Here is a 19,992-nt window from a genome sequence, read left to right as displayed (position 1 = left end):
CTAAAATAGAGAGGACCTTCAGCTGATGAGTTCTCTCTTGTGTGCAGTCCCACAGACGCGGTGATGACAGATAGCTCAGAAGCATGTCGGTGTGAGGATGCCTCACTGACACTCTGCCGTATGCCATTTTCCAGGCAAAGGTAGCCTCATATGCATTGTAGAAACCACACCGTGCCAGGCCAAACCTTTATTAACTGCTGATTATTGTTTTTAAATAACGTTTTCGAATAAAATGTAATAATAAAAAGCAGAACAAATCTGCACCAAAATCAGCTGAGAGTGATATTGAACTAACTTTGCTAGCAGAAGGTTAGCTGCAACTGGGATCATGTTATCATTACGACAAGTTCAACGTCAAGCTGAATGGTGTCTTCATCCGTCATGGTAGGTGATTAGCAAAGGATAATGTTGCAGGAAATCTCTGCATGAGGTCATCTCTGTTTGCCTTTCTAGCAGTTACAGTAGCTCCCAAAACAAAAGTCACTTAAGACTCATCCAGATGTAGCTGAATGAATCAGCCTATTTTGGAAGTTTGTTTTTCTTCATTTAATAACCCACGGAGGAAGCTGAGCGGTTTATCTCGTCTTAAACAGCACTGCCAACGGCTTTGCCATCCATTAACTGCCTCAGCATGTGAAGTGTCTTGAGGGGATACTAAGAGGCACTGCCACATTTCAATAACCAAAGATTGTGCCAATGACAGTTGCTGTGGCTTTTCTGAAATAGCTAGCGGGGTGTCCCAGGGGCACATATAGATAGCAAATGTAATTCCAGCTGCCACTGTGGCATCCCAGTCTTAATGATAGTGTAGTTGATTGAGTGGGTTGTTTCTTCTTGTACGCTTTGAGCTGTGTATCAAGTTGCTGGACCATTGTTGATCAGAGCTACTTTTGCCGTTACATGAAATAAACAGGTGATGAGGATTATACAGCTGTCGTTTTCTACCCCAAGGGGGGCTCTTAATCATGTGTGTGCGCGTGTGTGTGTGTGCGTGGTCATGAACTTCTGTCCATGTGAGAACCATTATCAGTTTAATTCAGTTTTACCATTTGAAGCATGTATTTGCAACCATGATCTGTTCTGTTCATTTCAGTTCTTTTCCGCAATTGTTTTATACCAACAATGTTGAAGACCTGCTTTTCTAGTTTCACATGTTGTTCCTGTTATTACTGTGTTGTTCTTTTGTTTGCCAATTATAAAAAGGTTGCCAATTAAGTTATCAGACAAAAGAAGTTAATCACTGGTTAATTATCATTATAATTACCATTATTCTCTATTATTCTATGACTCTATGCATTCCAAAAATCTTACATAATTTTTCAACAACAAACAAAAGTCTGAGGCTGAAACCAGGAAAGATGTTGCAGGACTTGGTACAGAGTTGACAAGTGTAATGGTTTTAATAGAAATGTCATTTCAGTTGCTGATAAGCGTATGGATGAGGTTGGCAGTTGGTGAAGTGGTTAGTTCAGTGCGAGAAAGCAGACATTCAACTAAAAGTCTTCACAAGTACAGTAAGACACGTGTGTGTGCATTTGTATGCATGATTGTCAGTAACTTTGCAAATCTAGTAGTGAGAGATTAAAGACCAGGCTTACCACAGTCTTTTAGAGGGGCTGAAATCTCAGTGATTAGGCTGCCGACCACACAGTGTGGAGTGGGGACAGCTGCAGCTGGTTATCAATCGAGCGTTTAGAGAGAGGCCATCGTAACAGATCCCACCATTCAATTCTATAAACTAGTTTTTATATTCTATACAGGAGGACAGTGCTTGGGATGCACTTTATTACATTATTATATTATTATGCCTAAAATATGGTTATTATATGTTAATGAAGCCATCATGTAACTGTCACTTTGGCTAACTTTAACTTTATATAACTGTTTTGTATACAGTTTCTGCTGACACGCATTCAATAGTTTCATGGAAACTTTTTTCAGCCATATGAAAATGTCTGAAACACAGATGTGCCAGTTTGAAGCATGTTATTTCAGTTTCTATAACAAACTGAGAATAATGTATGAGAATGAAACTTCCTCTTCGTCAAGAATTTCCCACAAGGCTAACTTACTTAGTATATACAGCAAAATGAAGAAGGTTGTTGTTACAATGTATTTATTTTACTGTTTAGCTACCACATGCTGGAAAGGGGCACATCTGAATGCCATTCTCGAATTGTGCACAGTAAGCAAAATTGACGGTCTGTTGAGGCTGGACCTTCAGGAAATTATTCTCTAAAAGCCAAAAACAACAAGCTGCCAGGAATGAGGAGAGTGGGAAGTTCATAGAGCATGCAGAGGAGGCGGGGGAAGATGGATCCATTTCAATACCCTCCAAAATAGTAGAAAGGATACACACTGGGACCACCATGTGATAGCGTGCGCTGCTTTTGAAATCCCTGTCATGTGTAGTCTGCAATTTCCTCCTTCCAAAGTCCCTGAAGATGACTCTCATAATGAAAGATCAATTATTTGATCCCTGGCATTTACTGTACTCCGAGGATCATATGTCACAGATAATGCCTTGTGGGCCGTGGATAGAACTAGATGCTCCTACTATAGGATGGTGTTCATAATTCGGGGGAGTATACAAGTGAAGCACTGGAGAAGAAAAAAACATCCTTTGAAGTAAAGTTAAGTCTGAGTGCACTGAGCATGCGGTCCCAAGTGAGCATCTCTCTGGTAGCAGATTCATAGCAGATCATTAACCACAAGCAAAAGCGATATGGCAAAGTAGCTACAGAGGAAATAGCTATTTTCCTATCAATCTTTGTAGACAGACAATCTATCAATCTGTGGAGACAGTGACTTTATGTATTAAACCTTGGACCCATCATGTGTGAGTTTAACAGTAACCAGGGCTTTTAATCGTAAGTGATGAAGCCCTATAAAAACTACCAAGTGAAGACTAGATTAGACCAATCTAAAACGTGGCTTCACTGAGCTGAGGCATTTTATATTTGACAAGCATGTTATAATATGATCTTATATTACTTCCTCAAAATGATCATTTCTGCTATATATTTTAAGCCACATCTGTTCATATCTTTAACTTTGTTTAGCTGTCAAATTCTTAGTAGTTTAAGATGGAGTTCACGTTTCAACTAAATGGGAAATTTTGTATATAGAGTATATATAATAAGAGTATATTCAAGATATACGTGTGGATATGTTTTGAGGCTTAGAGAAGACTGGAGAGACTTATCTTATGAGTTAATCATTCAAAGAAATTCAGTGATGGACTGAAACTGACTTAGAAGGCAAATAGTTAACTCTGTTATCTTTTCTCATGAAAACAGAGACTAGAGAACAAACATTTTTTATCATCAGTTTTTAGATTATTTTAGATGATTTACTGGCTATCTTCTGCAGTGGTAGAAATACAGAATGTATGCTATATGTTGCTGATAACCGTATCTTTATATTTTATTTAATATTGGGCTCAACAGTTGTCAGATGACATGACGTAAGACTGCCCTCTATGCAAATGATCAGCGACTAAATAAAACTGGTTCTGTTCGGATGCCCTACACTTCCACAGATTGCCCTCTTCCTTTTTCACAGCTGTTCCGTTTCTTCACTCAGCTTTTGAAGCACATCTTGGATGGCTTATCTCTGTTGGATATTGTATTTCATGGATTTTTTACTCTTGCCACTATTTGAGTTTATTTTTTCTTCTGTGCTAACTGTTCATTCAGTTGTTAATGTCCATTCTATGCAGCCATTGCCTTGAAAAGGTGATTGAAATCTTTTTACACGTGCATTGTTTGCTTTGTTACACTTTCCGACAATCCTAACTCGGTTGTACAACTCTTTTGTGTGACAGTTTGAGGTGGGCTGGCTGCAGTGATGTCCAGATCCACAAAATCTGCCTCGAGATCTCGGAGCCGGTCAAGGTCCCGGTCAAGATCCCGCTCCACATCTCGCTCCAGAAGTCACTCAAGATCCCGCTCTAGGAAGCGCAGATACGGGTAGAGTCCTTTTTTTGAACAATGCTATTTTCTGAACAATCTGTTGGCTGTATTGTGTTTTTACTGTCAAGATCAACTGCATTTTATTTGACTGTTTAAGACGTCCATGTGTTGCCGGACTGGGCCTATTAAAACATGGTTCAATAACTGATTCTTTAATAAGTGAAATATAGTACGTATGAATAAAGAATGCCATGACCCAACTAATGCTTAAAGTGTGAACGATTGTGACCTAACAAAGTCGGGTGTCACGAAAAAAAAAAAGAAGCAACTCTTAATAGAAAAAAAGAGAAACTAGCAGCAGGTGCAGCAGGCAAAGCGCTGCCTTGTTGCACACACACTAGTACTGATCATCCCATGTTCCCTGCTAAGCTTGTTTTCTACTTAAATTCTATCTGTTATCTCCTAACTCATCTTAAATAACATGATCTGACATGTAAAAAGGAGGCAGGTAGTTTGTTTGTGACAGTGGGAATGTCAACAGTTCTGTGTTCTGTTATAATCAGCATTTCCTGTTAGTTACCAAGCTGTTGATTTTCATCAGCAAGAACTTGTCTTGTCCTGGGCCTTTATGACTTTAGTTCTCATATGAATGGTGAAGCGTTTTAATGGATTTGGGTCTGACCCAAACTCTGGAGTCGGATTCTGTATCCAGAGGAAATTGATGTTTGAGAAAGAGTTCAGCTGCCGGTTAGTGAACTTACTTAAGTTAAAGTGAATATTATTGCAGCTTGCACTGCATAGGAAAAGATTTCCATACCACCTCAGTTGCATATGAAAATATTTTTTCGTGGTCAGTATTTGTTGTCGGTTTATTTGCTTAAATAAAAATGCCCTAGTTGTAGAGTTACGTGTTGACTGTTGTGTGCATTTGGAACAAAAAAGAGAGGCTTCACTCTGATGGCTTTGCTGTTTCTGGCAGAGTAACTGTGGCATGGCAATAAAATGGCAGGGCGGTTTATTTCCTGGCAGTGTCGCAGCACATATTAAAATTAGCATAAGACATGGAAGGAATCTAATGGCTCTTCCTGAACCCACCTTGCACATGTTCAAATGTTGAAGGCCTGAATGCACATATTTGCATAATGCACATATTTGCATAAGTTGTATATAAACACAGCCTCGCACACTAACACCCAAAAAAAGCGACATTCTCTATATCTCCTTGGCAAAACATCCCCAACATGTTGACAGGTCTGATAACCTAAAACAGATTCAATTTGGAGCTTTTTCTTGACTTCCCTCTCACAGTCACCATCTCTTGCTTTTAACACTATTACCTCAGTACTTAAATGGGCCACAGATGTAGACAGTGTCTCAGCAAAAACACTCACTCTGAACTATGCTTAGTGACTTATAACACGTTTTAATAGTTTAATAGGAGAAGCTATAATATATATTGCCGAAATATATCACTAAGACCTCAATAGGATGTTGATATTTTAAGTATTTTGCAGTCAGAATAGTAACTTGTGTCTAATTTGTCTTTTTATAATGCCTCAGTAAACCGTTTGAACAGCTCGTGTAGTTGGCAAGCATAGAGTCAAAAAGGATTCCAGTAGATTTTTTTCCCCTCCTATGGTCCATGTGACGCTCTGCTCCACCAGAGCTGGCCAGAGGAGATGTAGTATCTGTAGCTCGCACTGTGAGTGTGCAGTGCTGCTCAGTGGGCTGCCTTCTTTAATCACGCTGAATTCCAATGAAAAAACACGATAGGTGAGTCCTTTAGCTTTTTTTTTATAAGGCATGTTTGCATGTGCTGTGGTGCTGCTTTGCTCTGCTAATTCAGGATATTGTTCAGCAAAATACTGTAGGATTTGATACATTTGTAAAGTCCCTAATATACCTAGACATTTCTGTAGGTCTTTATATTACATCAATATTCTCATAGGAAAACCAGCTGAGGAGTCAATTTTTAATTACTGACAGTTGTAGAAAAGTTGCTGAAGATGTAGTTGTAGATCTAGTGCTTCCAGAAGAACTATTTTGATGACACTAGATTTGCTACATTCAAAATCTCAAAATGTGCAAAGTAGTGGATGTTGTGCTGAGCTACAGTTTGGCTTGAAAAGAGCATGATGCGCTCATTAAATCATTGACTTGAAGAAGAGAACATACTGGATCACGGTTGTACTCTTTAAGACTGTGTTTAAGGTTCAGACTGGAGTACAGCACAAGGCTGTTTATCAGAAGTGCAGCAGAGCCACCGTGTGGACCAGTCTGACCCTGCAGCCTGGCTCAGTAACATGCTGAAATCTCTGCTTTTCTCCATGCAGTGCTCCTTTGTGGGTTCCTGCATACTAGCATATGTTTTTTATATTTCAAATGACATATGGATACTGGATGCAACTGCTCATCTTTATATACATGTTTTATTGTGACATGTATGTCTTTTCCATATGTTATGTTTTTTTTTAAAAATGTATTGATTAATTTAAGTGGTATCTGCTAAGGTTGTAATTACATTTGCATTATGTCAGTGGGCTTCATGAGAACACACAAAGCAGGTCTTATGTATGTATGTATGTATGTATGCATCTGTCTGTCTGTTAGGAAAATGTTAAGATTGTATGATAGAAATGTTTGTATTGGACTGCATTACTCTTTGGGTCAGAAACCCAAAGAAACTACATGTTTGTTATGCATATCTACTAATGTTATAATAATGGGAGTTAATTAATAACTATGTGCTTTTCTTTTCTCCCCTTTCCTTTCGTTCACAGCTCTAGGTCTCGGTCACGGTCAAGATCTCATTCTCCACCTCATAACCGGGAGAAGAAATATCCGAGAGGATACCAAAACAATCGTGAGTTCCGGGGCTACCACCGTGGCTTCCGGAGGCCATACAACTTCAGGGGCCGAGGGCGGGGCTATTTCCCACGTGGACGCTACCAACGTGGAGGTGGTGGGTGTGGTGGTGGCTATAACAATAACAACAACTTCCGCCCCAACTGGAAGAATTACAAGCAACACCCTCAAAAACAGCAACAGCAGCAACAGCAGCAGCAAAACTATTCACGAGGGCGATTTCACAACCTCCAGAAACACTCAGGAAGCCCCCCTCGTGGTCACTCTCACCACTCTGACCGATCCTCCTCGCCATTATCCAGACACTCACACCATTCTTCCTCTTCCTCACACTCCTCCTCTCCTAAATGTAGGGAAACCTTGTTGCCGACTAAACAAAACTCTAAAGATGTGAAAGAGGAATTCTCAGCCTCCAAGGAGGTCCAAAAGGGAGGAGGGGGAGATGGGGAGGCAGCGGAGCTCATTGGGGTGTTAGCAGGAGATGCCAAAGAAGGCGCAGGCAGTGGGAAAACTGAGGGGAACTGGCAGGGCCTGAAAGACTGCAGCAGCAGTCCAAAAAGAATGAGTGCTCTGGCAAGCTCTGCTGTTATTGTTGGTCAGAACAGCCAAACTCCTAACCGGTCTAGTCCCGCCCCTAAAATCACCAATGATATCAGCAATGGCGCCCCCTCCTGGCAGACTGTGTGTAGTTCATCCTCAACAAAAAAAAACCTTCATGAAGGTCTAAATCCAATGCTTTCCAGCTTTGACTTCTTCTCCAACGAGGAATACCTGGATGGAGATAAAACGGCGATCTCCATTGCCTTCGGAAAGTAAGAATAATTTTATTTTACTCAATTTATTTCTGACATTGTTTTTGCTAAATTAATATATACAGATAAAATATTATGATTTGTTGCTTAAATGCTTTCTTATGCCTTTTTTAGACAGCACAGACACTTTATGCTGGCATATGCTCGACTTTGCAATCTTTAGGTTGTCAAGCGTTGTTTTCATAACAGACTAAAATAAAATTTAGGTATTCAGGTGATTCAAAATGTTTGCCATGTTGTTCATTGAAATCCCTTATGCTTTCATATCTTTATTTCCATAGATAAAATACTTATTTGACACATTTCTCACAGAATCTTGTGAGATAATCAATTAGTTTAAGTTTAATTCCGCTGTTGCATGCCCAGTTCAGTTCAGGTCTTTATCTCTTTGTCATTGTTTAGGTTTTTGGAAGAGCAAAATAAAAAAGCAAAATCTTGGGAAAATGGCAAGAACACAGAAGCCAATGATGTGGATATGGAACAAGGCAAAGTAAATGGCAAAGCATCTGCAATTATCTCTGACTCAGTGTCAAAAAAGTACAAAGAGGACATTGATGGTGAAGTGTCTTTAAGCAGCTTTTTGAAAGCTTCTCCTTTTCTGTCTGCTGATGGGGAGGAAGAAGAGGAGCTAACCAAGCCTCTTTCAAAGTCACTTCACAAAGACAAGCACAATGGGGACGAGTCCTCTAAGCCAAAGAGCAAGGTCACTCATTCGGCTCGGGAACTGTTTGAAGAATGCTTTGGCAAATGGCAGAATGTGGCCTATTCACAGGTAGCCAACAGTGACCTTGACTCCATGGCAGAGGACATATATCTCAGCCGAAAGCAGGACAAAGCAGCAGCCATTGCTGCTGCCCTCGCCAAGAAGGAGCTAGCAGGAAAGTTTGAGGAACTGTCCACAGACATGGGTGGTAAAGCCAGGAAGATGGCAAAATCTCCCTCCATCCCATCACCTACACCACCACCAAGGATAAACTCTGACAGAGAGATGTTTATGATGAGGAGTGAGTACTCACCTTTCATGTCCTCAAGACAACAGGAAGCAAAATTAAATGTCCGGATGGATCTTCTTGGAGATAGCCTGATGAGGTGAGCATCACATAATGGTTTCTGGTCCCACACCAGGTCTTTCCTCAGTACATTATACAGTCCAATATATCTGTACATCTGGCTGTAGACTTTGCAACAGTACCAGCAGATTTGCTCTAAAATGATGATGAAAATTATATATAAAAAATACATTTTCACCAATTGTTTCGTTGTTTTGTCTGATTGAAGTGCAACATATTTTCTGTTATTTGCCTTTGTTGTGTAAAAGCAACAGAACATGTTTTTTTTGTCATTTTCAGCTCTTCAGATATTTTAGCTGAGGAGCGACAGTTGTCTCAGGATCTTGTGCAGTCCTCAAAAAAGGATCAGGAGTTTCGCTCCATCTTTCAACATGTTCAGAATGCTCCATTAAAGAGGAGTCCCTCTGAGCTGTTTGCTCAACACATTGTCACTATTGTTCACCACATTAAAGGTGAGTCCTCACTTCTCATGCTGTCCGAGTATTAATTACAAAGAGTGGAGTAATCTAACAGTTTTATTTTAGGAACGGACAAACTCCTTTTTTGAATTGGCCTTCAAAGCTACTCAACACATGACCATGTAACCTTTCATTTTTATATAAAATACTATAGCACATAGCGATATTCAATTCAATGCAGCAGCCCAGTTGGATGAAAATGTGACACAGTAGAAACACTAACAACTTTAACAGCTGTTTTTCCTGTCTCCCTGTACAGCTCAGCACTTTCCATCTTCTGGAATGACTCTAAACGAGCGATTCACCATGTACCAAAGACGAGCTGCAGAGAAGGAAATGATGAAGCCAAGAAAAAGCCCAGAGATACACAGGTAGAGTCGCCTATTGAGTGACCCTCTCACCTTCAGTGTGCTGTGGCTTCACCTCTTCTTTTAACAGCTTTCAGGTATTTTTCTCACCTTTCCTACCTGAAAATCAACAGACTATCTTGGCTTATTTGTTCTCATGCTCGGTGGAGGTCAGTTTTGTTTTCCCACCAATTTTTCTTTTCTTTTTTCTGTTTTATGTCGTCTTCGCAGTTCAATGTAGCTTACAGTTGTTTTTTTTGGCACCTTTACTGTGGTTCCTGTGCATTTAATCATCTTGTCTTAACTGTGTTTCTTTTGCAGGAGAATTGATGTTTCGCCAAGAGCTTTTAAGAAACACTCTCAACTTTTTGAGGCGATGAAAAGCTCAGAGGATGGCACTTACAAGGTGACTGAACATTTTGCAGTATGAAGTATGTTGGAAAAACAAACAACCAGAACGAGTGAGCAAGCCAGATGCCTTTAGACTGCACTCTCTTAAAGCCTGTGGCTGTCCTTGAAGGGAGATGCACAAAGTCTAAGAAATGCAAATGCAAAATAAGGCACTTTGACTTTGTTGTTTGTTATATATCGCCTTCACACATGGTTAGACTGTGGGCACAAGCCTGACCAAGGCTAATGAATCATTAAAGTTCAGAAATGGAAGCCACTGTGCCAAAGCTGTTCAAAGGACTAAGCAATTGTCTTCGTAAGTATTCTTTAAAAAAATAAGGAACGGAAATAACCAACAGCAAGCACTCTATGCACCTGTGCTTATATTTACATGCTTAACTTTCTGAGTAAACTCTCACAATATTTCCTTATTGATGCGCATGGACACATATGGTCAAGCATTTAAAAACATGAGGCGCAGATACTACTAAAGAGCATTAAACTGAGTAAACTTAAATTAGCATGAATGAACAGTCCTATCTTCTTCCATTGTTAAAGAACCATACTAGTGGTTTTGCCAGCCATACAGTAAGTCAACAACTAAGAAATGCGTATACTTAATAGTACATACAAGCAACTATTTCCCAAAGCATATCTCAAAGTTTTTTAGATTGGTTTCCCACCTTCCAGGCAGCTATTTGTTTCAGTTTATGTCAGTAAAGTCTGATAATCAACTTGCAGTGACTTGAAACTTCTTTCAAATAGGAAATGCATCACTGTGCACATTCAGGGAATGTTTTGAAAACACTTGGTTATGAATACCTGAAAGCACTATGTCGCTGAGGCTGCTGGAGGTCATATTACACATGGAAGACCAACAAGCAAGGATGATGTGAAGTATGCTGGTGCTGATTCTTGAAGCCTTGGATCCTGGACTTTCCCACAAGCATTTGAATGCACCAGTGTGGAGGTTTTCAAAACACACTCTTCTGACGGTTGACTTTGAGATAACTTAACTTTGGCGCTAAATAAAGTGACTGCATGTTGCTGTGATGGATTGCCTATCTGAGATTTTTTTTCAAGTACATTTACTTACCATATTGAAATAGCTGCCTTGAATGCCAAAAAAAACTTTTATAAAAACCTGCTTTGGGGAATTGTACAGATTTGTAGGTAATCATAAAAACATGCAAAACTACTGGTTTGGCCCTTTAAGTGCACTGGGGAAAATTTACATGTTTTTATCTAAGCCAGCTGGCTGTTACCTGGGATTCCCCCCCCCCCTTACCCATGGACTATTAAATTTACAAACCAGCTGGCTGAGAGCAGACTGATCTACATGCTAATCCAAAGTCTGTCCACGACGTTGTGTTCTGTTTTGATTTGCTCAGGACGGCGGGGAAAAAATGAAGGGTGAGCCAATGGATCTTCGTTTGGATATAGAGCGCCGTAAAAAATATCCCACCCATGAAAGAGATTATAATCAGGATCAGGGAAGAGATATTGGAGATTCCCCAGATTCTAGTAGAGAGAGATCTGTGGAAAAGTTCTCCAAATGCCACGAGAAATCAAAGTATGTGCAACTGCCCTGTACCTTGTATTCTTTCAAACAAATGTTGTTCATCTGCCTTGCATGATAAACAGGTAGGCATGAAGAATTTTGTGTGTATCATTTATCTTTTTAGGAAAAGTAAGAAGAAGCGCTCTCGCTCGAGTTCGTCCTCGTCTTCCTCATCTTCCAAGTCCCAAAAAGATGATTTGTCCCATGGCAAGTCTGAACCCAAAGATAAAGCCTTTGACAGGTCCCGACTGGGTCAAAGGGAGTCACTAGCATTAGTTGAAAGAGGAAGGCCACGTGGAGGATTTGTAAGTGTGATGCATGATGTTGATTGAGGAGCATAGTCTTGAGCAATGGTTGTGTCAAGTTACACTGTATTTTTTACTTTACTAATTTGCTGTATCAATGATTTTTGGTTCCATGTCTTTTTCCCTAATTACAGCAAGTCCGAATTCGTGGAAGGGGCTGGAACCGAGGCAATTATCAGGGAAACTGTTCACAAAGTAACAACATGCCAAATGTGGCAATACACCCAAAAAATGAAGACTGGGACCCAGAGTACACTCCCAAGAGCAGAAAATACTACTTGGTAGGGTTGATGTCTTTCCCATTCATGCCTCCAATGTTTGTTTAAATTAACTACATGGTTTTGTTAACTCTAATTTAGAAGTTTCTACTTCTGCATTTGAGTCCTGCACCTTTTAGAATCACTGCCAACTTCTCCTTTCCTGTAGCTAGTTAGATATGCCATGTGCTAGGCTCGTCTATGTTGAAAAGATGCTTTTGTTGCTTTTATCTTTTAATCATGTTCAAAATGTGGTTGTCTTTTAAACATAGACGAGCCTAGCACATAGCATATCTACAGGAGAGGAGAAAGTTGGCCGAGATCCTGACCAAGGCTTGCTCAACTGGAGCACAGGACGGAAAGGGTTGGGACTTAGGAAGGGTCAGTTCTTGTCTTGACACACCTCTACCTCTTCTGCCTTTTACCACAGCACGATGACAGAGATGGGGAGACAATGTTCAAGTTGGTGGACAACAGAGGGCGAGGCCGGGGAGGCTTCTTGCGTGGAAGGGCACGATTCCTCATCCGCAAAACCAACACTAACACCATCAGCCCCAAATGGGCCCATGACAAGTTCCAGGTCAATGGGGAGCAAGGTGGCGAGGAGGAAGAGACAGAACAGGACCATAAAGGAGAAATTGATGGAGAGAATACTTGAGCAGTGAAGCAATGTGCTGAAAATCTAAATTTACGTCTGTTATTAGGGGATCTGACTCTGAATTCTATCCATCACTATGGATTCATTAATTCAGATTAAAATTTTTAAGACTAAGCTATCACTAATAAGACTTTTATGCTTTAATTTTATCGTAGGATACTCATTCGGACTTGAGCTGACCATTTTCCACACAAGGATTACAACTCATAATTAGTAGAAGCACTGTTTCGGGGTGAACTGCTGTTTCTCATAAGATTTCAGATTATGTTACATGTTTTGTCTTTTTTTGCTTTATATAGTAAAGTGTAATTTTTTCCTGGGGATTTTGGTAGTTTTTACACGTTGATGATAAAAAAAAAAGAGTCCTCAATGACATTTGTATTTTTAAGTAGCAAGAGAAGATCACTTTGTAGATCAAATCAGCTTGTGTCTTGCAAATAAAGAAATGTTTTGTGAGTGGGATACACAATAAATATGAGTACTGATGAATGCATTAAAATCTACTCCAATTACCCAACTATGAGTTAAAAAAAAAAAGAAAAGCAGGCTTGTTGTTTTGAAATGTGTCTGGATTATAATGACAGCAAGAAGTACACTGTAGTTCATGTTGACATTGAAAACATCACTGTTTAGCCAATTCAGCGCTCCACAATGACCCTGATCTGACAATGGGACCAAACTGTATGGGGTCGCAGGTTACACTTGCAGTCTTTCATTACACAACATTCAACAGATCTACAATACTAGCTTGCAGCATAGGAGACTGTTACAAGGATAACTACCTGTACATTTAACATGTTCATTAAACATTTTGCTGTCAAAGATGTCTATACTTTAAAGTAGCTCTTTGATTGATTTTGGATACCACTTATCAATGTATAATATTGATAGTGATTATATGTTTTCCTCCAAAGACATTCATTGTAGTTTTTGTACCTGCTTAGGCAGGCGGGATTTTGACTTTGTAAAGGTGAATTTGTTCTTAATGCTTTAGACTGTAATGTGTTTTTCATTTGCTAATTTCAAACATTTCTTCAGCTAATGATGATTTAATCAATTACACAAATTGTGTGCAACTGTGTCATTGTGATAAAAGAGGCTAAAAATTAGCATTGAAGTAGTTTAGTAGAAAAAAAATACAGGGTAGTGTGTTTGACAAGAATTATAGTTTGTCTAATCTTAGAATAACAATATTTTTTCAGTGCATATCTGCAATGATTTATTTCCTTAACCCTAGGATTAGACTCATGTCTTTTTGGGAAACTGCCCATACAATTGAATTACATTTTTGTGCCTTGCTGTGGTCGCGCTGGTTATATTTGTACAATTCAGGCCTAAAGATTAAGATTGAATTGTTTAATGGTTACCTGCTTAGGGAATATTGCTTTTATAAAATAGGTGTTGTTACTGTTTTTTTCTTAGAGACTGTAAATTAAAGAGACACTGATTACTTTAATGTTTGCCTTGATGTGTCTTTTTTATTGTAATTTCTCTTAGGTGTAAGAGCAATTCTGGTTTATTATTTGAAAATCCACTTTACGGCAGTCACTGTAGTTTTCTCTTGGGAAGGAAGCTGTGGTTTGATGTCCACCAGTTTGCACAGTGACACCAGAGGGACACTGAACACATAGTACAATCAGCAGCAGTATAGTTGATCAATTATACTTTGACAAGCTGTACCCATGTCCTAATGTGAAACAACAGTACCCAGACCACCGGGGTCAGCTCACTTTGATGAAAGTCCTTGATCAGTAAAAAAAAATCCATACGCTCACCTACACAACGTTGAACTAGACTGAGAGGACTCATTTACTAACATTCAACAGGTAGGATGGGGAAGTACTGGAGTGGAACGGTTCTCTATATATTATAATTAGTCTGATGACCCAGCATATGAAGTTGAGCAAAAAAAAGGGAAGCAGCATGAATTTCTACATCTACAGCCTATATGTAAGAAAGTGCGTTTTATCTTCCTATAATATTTATTTTGTTACTATTCTTTGCCATGTGTTATTTTGGTATGTCAAATTCAGTCTTGCGCAACCTGGTTCTGCTTTCTATAAATGGCCAGCCAGTTTGCCTCAAGGGCTGTACAAAAACAACAACACCATTACCGACAAAAATACGAAGATATATGAATGTGTACAACAAACCTGAATTACATTTTTAATTGTCCTGCTTGTGAATGCTGACTTTTGTGTTCAGATATTTCCATTTCTGCAGATGAACCATGTTGTCATGTTTAAGCCTCACTTATTATAAGCTTTGTTCTTTCACTATAAACCTGTCTTACCTGTTCTTCTCCATTTCCCCTCTCTCTCCTCCTTCTCTCTCTCTCTCTCTCTCTCTCTCCCCCTCTCTCTCTGTACAATATGACCCATCCTACTCCTTGCTACAGACTTGCCATGACTAGCCTCAGGAAAAGTTGCTCAATGTTAATGTTTGACAAGTAGGAAGAAGGGCCTTGGCTGCCATATCTCTTCGTCTTAGACAACACAACCGCACTTTTTCAGTTCTCCTTCTACTCAAGAGTTTGCTTGCTGCTTTGTGAAGGAATTACATATTCAAATCTGAAGGAGAAAGACACAAAGACACCATGGGTAAGTCGGTGTCATTATATTTTCTTATGTTGGCCTAGTAGTGGAATTTACTGATGTTTTAATTCTTTCAGCTGTTTGTTGGACTTTTGGAGATTTGATGGTAAAACACAAAGAGTAAGCGTGAAGTAATGAAAGTTTTTTTGTGACTGAACAAAATGCTGTTGATCTGATAGATACTTTAATTTGACATGCAAATAAAACTAAACCAATGTATATGGATTCATCTGCATTACTTTGCATAGAATCAGTATGTATTTGTATATATGTGGAAAATTAGGGTAATCTTATTTTATGAGTTTTCAGTCAGTGTTGGAATACCTACTTACACTTGCAGACTTTTAAGATTTATTGTTTTTTTCAGTTGTCTTAAATTCTCATAATGCTGCAGGGAAATACTTACTAAGAAAATGTCTTACTTCTTTTACTACAAAATAAGAAAACTGTACAGTTAATCTGTAATTTGCTCAAAGCCCATATCCTTGGTTATACTCCCCTGCTTAGAGGTTTGTCTTGGTTTTAAAATGTCAGAACAGATCACTTGTAAAGCAAGTACACCAGCATTTGTGCAAAGAATCTAATTTTCTGCCCCACTTACGGTTGCACTGTAGAGGTGCTGGTGCTGATCGACTTCGAGGGCAACGAGGCAGACGAGATCACAGTGAGGATGGGGGATGTGGTCAAAAAGGTCACCAAGGCCAGCGAGGAGGGATGGCTGGAGGGCGAGCTGGGAGGAAAGAGAGGCATCTTTCCCGCTAACTTTGTCAAGGTCTGCTAACGCTATACTGGCCACAGTATTGTGCAGACACTGTGCTGTGTGTTTACATGTGTTCAAGTATGTTAAAATATGCCCCATTTTGGTTTTTCATTACAGGAGGTGCCAGTCTATTTGATAGGTGACAGCAAGAGGGAACCACGAAGCCTTAGAAAAAGTACAATGCTAAGTCTAAATTCTCAGCACTTCTTCACTGTTATCACTTAGAAAGCAGAACATACCTATTCATATTACTACAAAGGTCCATGTTTTGTCAAATTTTATCGTATAAGTGTGACACATTTGAACCAAGACCTTTATCAGGCAAATACTTATTTGCAATACAATATAAATTGTATTATTCAAAATGAAACATAACTATTTTGTAAGTAAACATCTGCTCCTAAATGTAATTTTTCAACAATGGAGTGGAGTGGAGTGAACTATTATATCAGTTTGTTGAGAGATTGTATCAGTAACTTCAAATGGCCCATTATCTCCATTTGGAATAAAACTCTTCATTTGTGTCAGGCACATTATGTCATTTTCAGGGATAATTATATTACATTTATTGTACTCAGACTAATTATCCAGTTAAAAAATCTGCACACATTTGAAAATAAACCCTTTATCTTAGCTTGCACAAGCTGCACTAATAATAAACCATGAAAATATTGCTATTCAAAACAGGTTGGTTTTTCTATTGTAACTGTGTTTAAAAGTGTGGTTAGTGTGGTGCATGCATTCAGCAAGACAGTGCAGCAGCAAGCAAGCTGACTGTAAATATATGTTTACCACATCCTCGCCACACAAATCCTGATTATAATGTATGAAAATGGAGCAGATAAAAACCAAAAGTGCCTTTGAGGGCTTAGACATGTTAGAGACGTGAATGAGTGCCAAGTGCTTTCAGTCCTGTTGAGAACTGACTCCTCTGCCTCCTGTCAAGCTAAACACACCATTATTGAGCTCTTTCTCCAACAGAATTACCAGTAGATTATAAAGTTAACATCGGTCCGTTGATGTGGCTGGTGATTCTTTGTCTTTCCAGCGAAGAAGATGAAACAAACGAGGAAATGCCAGGTAGAGTTTGCCTACAGCCCCATGAATGAAGATGAGCTGGAGCTGAATGTTGGGGACACCATAGAGATCATCAAAGAGGTAGAGTCCCATCTCTATTTGAACTCACATAACCAAATAGTGATACTCTGAAAAAAAAACTCTGGTAGCCTACAGTTTACTTACCCAGAAGCATGGCATTTACCTCCTGCTTGCTTTGCTGCTCAGTAGGCAAAGCCGTAGCATTATATGTAAATCAGGGCGTTGGTGGGTAAATAAAGAGAATTTTTCAAAAGGTATTCATTGATTCTTTGTGTATTACAGTCCCTTTGTATTTGGCTGCTAGGGTGACAAAGCATGTTTCCCGTGCTCATTAAATGCATGTGAACTGATCTGACAAGTTCTGAGATTTTAGCCTATCAAGTAATCAGATGATCGTAATGTTTGGAATGTGTATGCTTTGTCTTTACGTTTTCTTCCTGTCTACTTTCTGACTTTCCTTGATATAATCTACACAACAGATTGAAGATGGATGGTGGATGGGGCTGAAAAATGGCAAAGTCGGAGCATTTCCGTCAAATTTTGTCAAAGAGATTTTTTCTCCTAAAGGTTAGTAAAGACAAAACGTCTGTTTACTTTTTTGTACCTTGTTCTGTACATATAATCTAAACCGTTAAACTCTTTTCACAGATGGCAAACAGAATGAGGGCAAGGCAAGACCCAAGCTCACTGATATGGTGTTCAATAAGGAGGTACGTAATGTAGAAATAACGTTTCTGATACGTATATGAATTGTTTACCTTTGATTTAATGTAGTTTGTTTTTGTCCTCATAAAGATATCTCAGAGGGCAAGTGTGAGGAACAAAGCAAGAAATGGTACGTTTTTTTAAAGTCAAAGCATAAGCTGCTATAAGGTATTTTCTAGTTCTTAAACTGTTTGCACAATCATGGGCTGAATGCTAAAGGGTTACCCTGACATTAGACAGTTTCTATTTTTAGTGCACAAGCAACTAAACAGGTCTATTTAGACACACCGTCAACATGTGAGAAGCGGGAATTCCTTTACTTCTAAGTGAATGATTTACAGGTGGGGTCAAATAAAAATACTTACAGTGCTGGGCTTGATTAATCACTGTTACAGAGGGTTACCTCAGAGTGGAATATCTTTTAGGGATCAAGGTTTACAACTTTTATCTCCAGTCTGTCACAACCTCTTTCCGGTTATTCTTTGAGTTAGTATGGGAAGGTTGTAGCTAAGGATGATTAGATTAGTCATCATTTTATTCCTGTCACACATATACTATAATGCTCACGTTATCTCTTTTACTGTCTTCTCAGTGGTTGAGTGTTGCCAAGTAATGTTTGACTACAAGGCCAAAGCAGAGGATGAATTGGATCTGAAAAAAGGAGATGTTGTTGTGATACTGAAAAAGGTTTGAGCACACTGTTATTTTCTTGCATTGTTTCTAACATGTCTTCCCATGATGTCATGGTTTTAACAGACTCAAACTCCTATGGGTGTCATTTCTTTTCTTACCCTAACCCTAGCCAAACCAGTTCTGACACTTTCAGGGAAATTATGTGTGCAGTGCAAAAGATGACGCACATTTGTTTTAATGACATGAATGTGGCAGTTTTCCAAATCATATGCTGAAGATTTCTGAGATACCTTCTGTGATAAATTGATAATATGGCAGCCATGTCTTGCTTGACCGCTTGGTAACCTCTTGTGCAGCAATTTTACGTCCCAAAGGACAGCGCGTTTGAGCTTCTAATGTGACTCTTTAATCTCCATCTGAAGGAAGCAGAAGATGAAGGCTGGTGGGAGGGAGAGCTAAATGGACGCTGTGGCTTCTTTCCTGATAACTTTGTCATGGTGATACCACCAATGGATAGTCTGAAAGTGAGTGGACTAAAACACAATTGCAAGAACATCGTTGTTGGACCAGACCTTTCCCATATATTCAAGATTTGACAATTGCACTGTGCTACCATGAAGCTTTGGACCTGTTTTATAGTAATTCATATCCGATACTTTTCTATCATTTTGAAATTGTTTAGAATGTACATAATGGCAGTTCTGCAGCTGGCCGGTGATTGACTTACTTTAGCAAGTCCGCAGCCAGTTTGCAGTGAGTCAGAGCTGTCTTTAACATCCTCTGTTTTGGAATTACTCACTGAAAATTCCCTTAGTGGAAAGAGTGTGAAATAGAGACGCCTTTAATTCACAAAGGGACGTATGTGGCAATCTGTTTGAGTTTTACGTTTCTCCTCCTCTAGTCCGGGACCGCAAGCCAACCACCTGAACGCAACGCAGACAAGAGACTCTCAGGTAAGAGCGACGGCATTTATGTTGCACTGATCAAACACAGCAGCTCAGGAATACATTAACTCAGGAGCTACCAGGGTTCTTGTTTTAGAGCTTCTCTTGTGACTCACAGCTGCTGGCTGCAGTGGTGTTTAGCCTGGCAGTGTGACAGTCTGGACTGTGATGGACTGTTGTTTTAGCAGATGGAGAAATTGGCAGCGATATTGGTTGGATTCAGCATTTGGTATAAAAGCAGCTAAAATGGCCCCCTGATCAATGTCATTATTTTAATGTGCTGCCAAAGCAACTTGAAGCTCTTTCAGTATAGTTCTCCATATTAATTAATTACATTATTTCTTTATTACTTCTGTTTCCTTTATTTTCATAGTCAGTGGTGGAGTACATTTACTCAAGTGTCCTTGTAGGAAATAATTATACTTTGTATTACTACTTCATTTATCTGGCAGCTTTAGCTTCTAGTTACTTCAAATTCTGAATACAAAATATAATCAACTAATAATGTAACATTATAGATAAGCTACCCAGCAGTATGTAAGGTACATTGGGTATTATTTATTTATTTCTGCACTGTGGTATTGCAATGACTACCGTTGAATCCACTGTATTATCAGAACA

General features: G+C 39.2%; 2 protein-coding genes across 6 annotated transcripts in view; both read left to right on the top strand.

The window, feature by feature from the left end:
• The window catches only part of thrap3a (thyroid hormone receptor associated protein 3a), a 43,106-nt gene extending 29,013 nt beyond the window's left edge, over positions 1 to 14,093 (top strand). Inside the window, exons 1-11 of one of the 4 annotated variants that reach the window (XM_035671887.1) lie at positions 3,563 to 3,737; positions 3,827 to 3,971; positions 6,695 to 7,591; positions 7,994 to 8,680; positions 8,941 to 9,113; positions 9,379 to 9,490; positions 9,788 to 9,872; positions 11,248 to 11,429; positions 11,542 to 11,722; positions 11,857 to 12,003; positions 12,410 to 12,637. In XM_035671887.1, coding sequence (XP_035527780.1) covers positions 3,850 to 3,971; positions 6,695 to 7,591; positions 7,994 to 8,680; positions 8,941 to 9,113; positions 9,379 to 9,490; positions 9,788 to 9,872; positions 11,248 to 11,429; positions 11,542 to 11,722; positions 11,857 to 12,003; positions 12,410 to 12,637 — 2,814 coding nt within the window. In that variant the 5' untranslated portion in view covers positions 3,563 to 3,737; positions 3,827 to 3,849. Of the gene's footprint in view, positions 1 to 3,562; positions 3,738 to 3,826; positions 3,972 to 5,537; positions 5,688 to 6,694; positions 7,592 to 7,993; positions 8,681 to 8,940; positions 9,114 to 9,378; positions 9,491 to 9,787; positions 9,873 to 11,247; positions 11,430 to 11,541; positions 11,723 to 11,856; positions 12,004 to 12,409 lie in introns of those variants that run through there. The other 3 variants (XM_035671889.1, XM_035671888.1, XM_035671891.1) reach the window with 3 other exon arrangements.
• A 925-nt stretch (positions 14,094 to 15,018) lies between these two features.
• The window catches only part of sh3d21 (SH3 domain containing 21), a 12,382-nt gene continuing 7,408 nt past the window's right edge, over positions 15,019 to 19,992 (top strand). For both annotated transcript variants that reach the window (XM_035671886.1, XM_035671885.1), the window contains exons 1-10: positions 15,019 to 15,237; positions 15,846 to 16,003; positions 16,109 to 16,166; positions 17,040 to 17,149; positions 17,569 to 17,656; positions 17,738 to 17,799; positions 17,885 to 17,924; positions 18,387 to 18,481; positions 18,850 to 18,951; positions 19,329 to 19,380. In XM_035671886.1, the coding sequence (XP_035527779.1) occupies positions 15,234 to 15,237; positions 15,846 to 16,003; positions 16,109 to 16,166; positions 17,040 to 17,149; positions 17,569 to 17,656; positions 17,738 to 17,799; positions 17,885 to 17,924; positions 18,387 to 18,481; positions 18,850 to 18,951; positions 19,329 to 19,380 (769 nt within the window). In that variant the 5' untranslated portion in view covers positions 15,019 to 15,233. The remainder of the gene's footprint in view (positions 15,238 to 15,845; positions 16,004 to 16,108; positions 16,167 to 17,039; positions 17,150 to 17,568; positions 17,657 to 17,737; positions 17,800 to 17,884; positions 17,925 to 18,386; positions 18,482 to 18,849; positions 18,952 to 19,328; positions 19,381 to 19,992) is intronic.

The sequence above is a fragment of the Morone saxatilis genome, unplaced genomic scaffold (assembly GCF_004916995.1).
Source record: "Morone saxatilis isolate NCDOM2014 unplaced genomic scaffold, NCSU_SB_2.0 Contig24, whole genome shotgun sequence".
In the NCBI taxonomy this organism is placed as follows: Eukaryota; Metazoa; Chordata; class Actinopteri; family Moronidae; genus Morone; species Morone saxatilis.
This window is presented reverse-complemented; position numbering and strand designations above follow the sequence as displayed.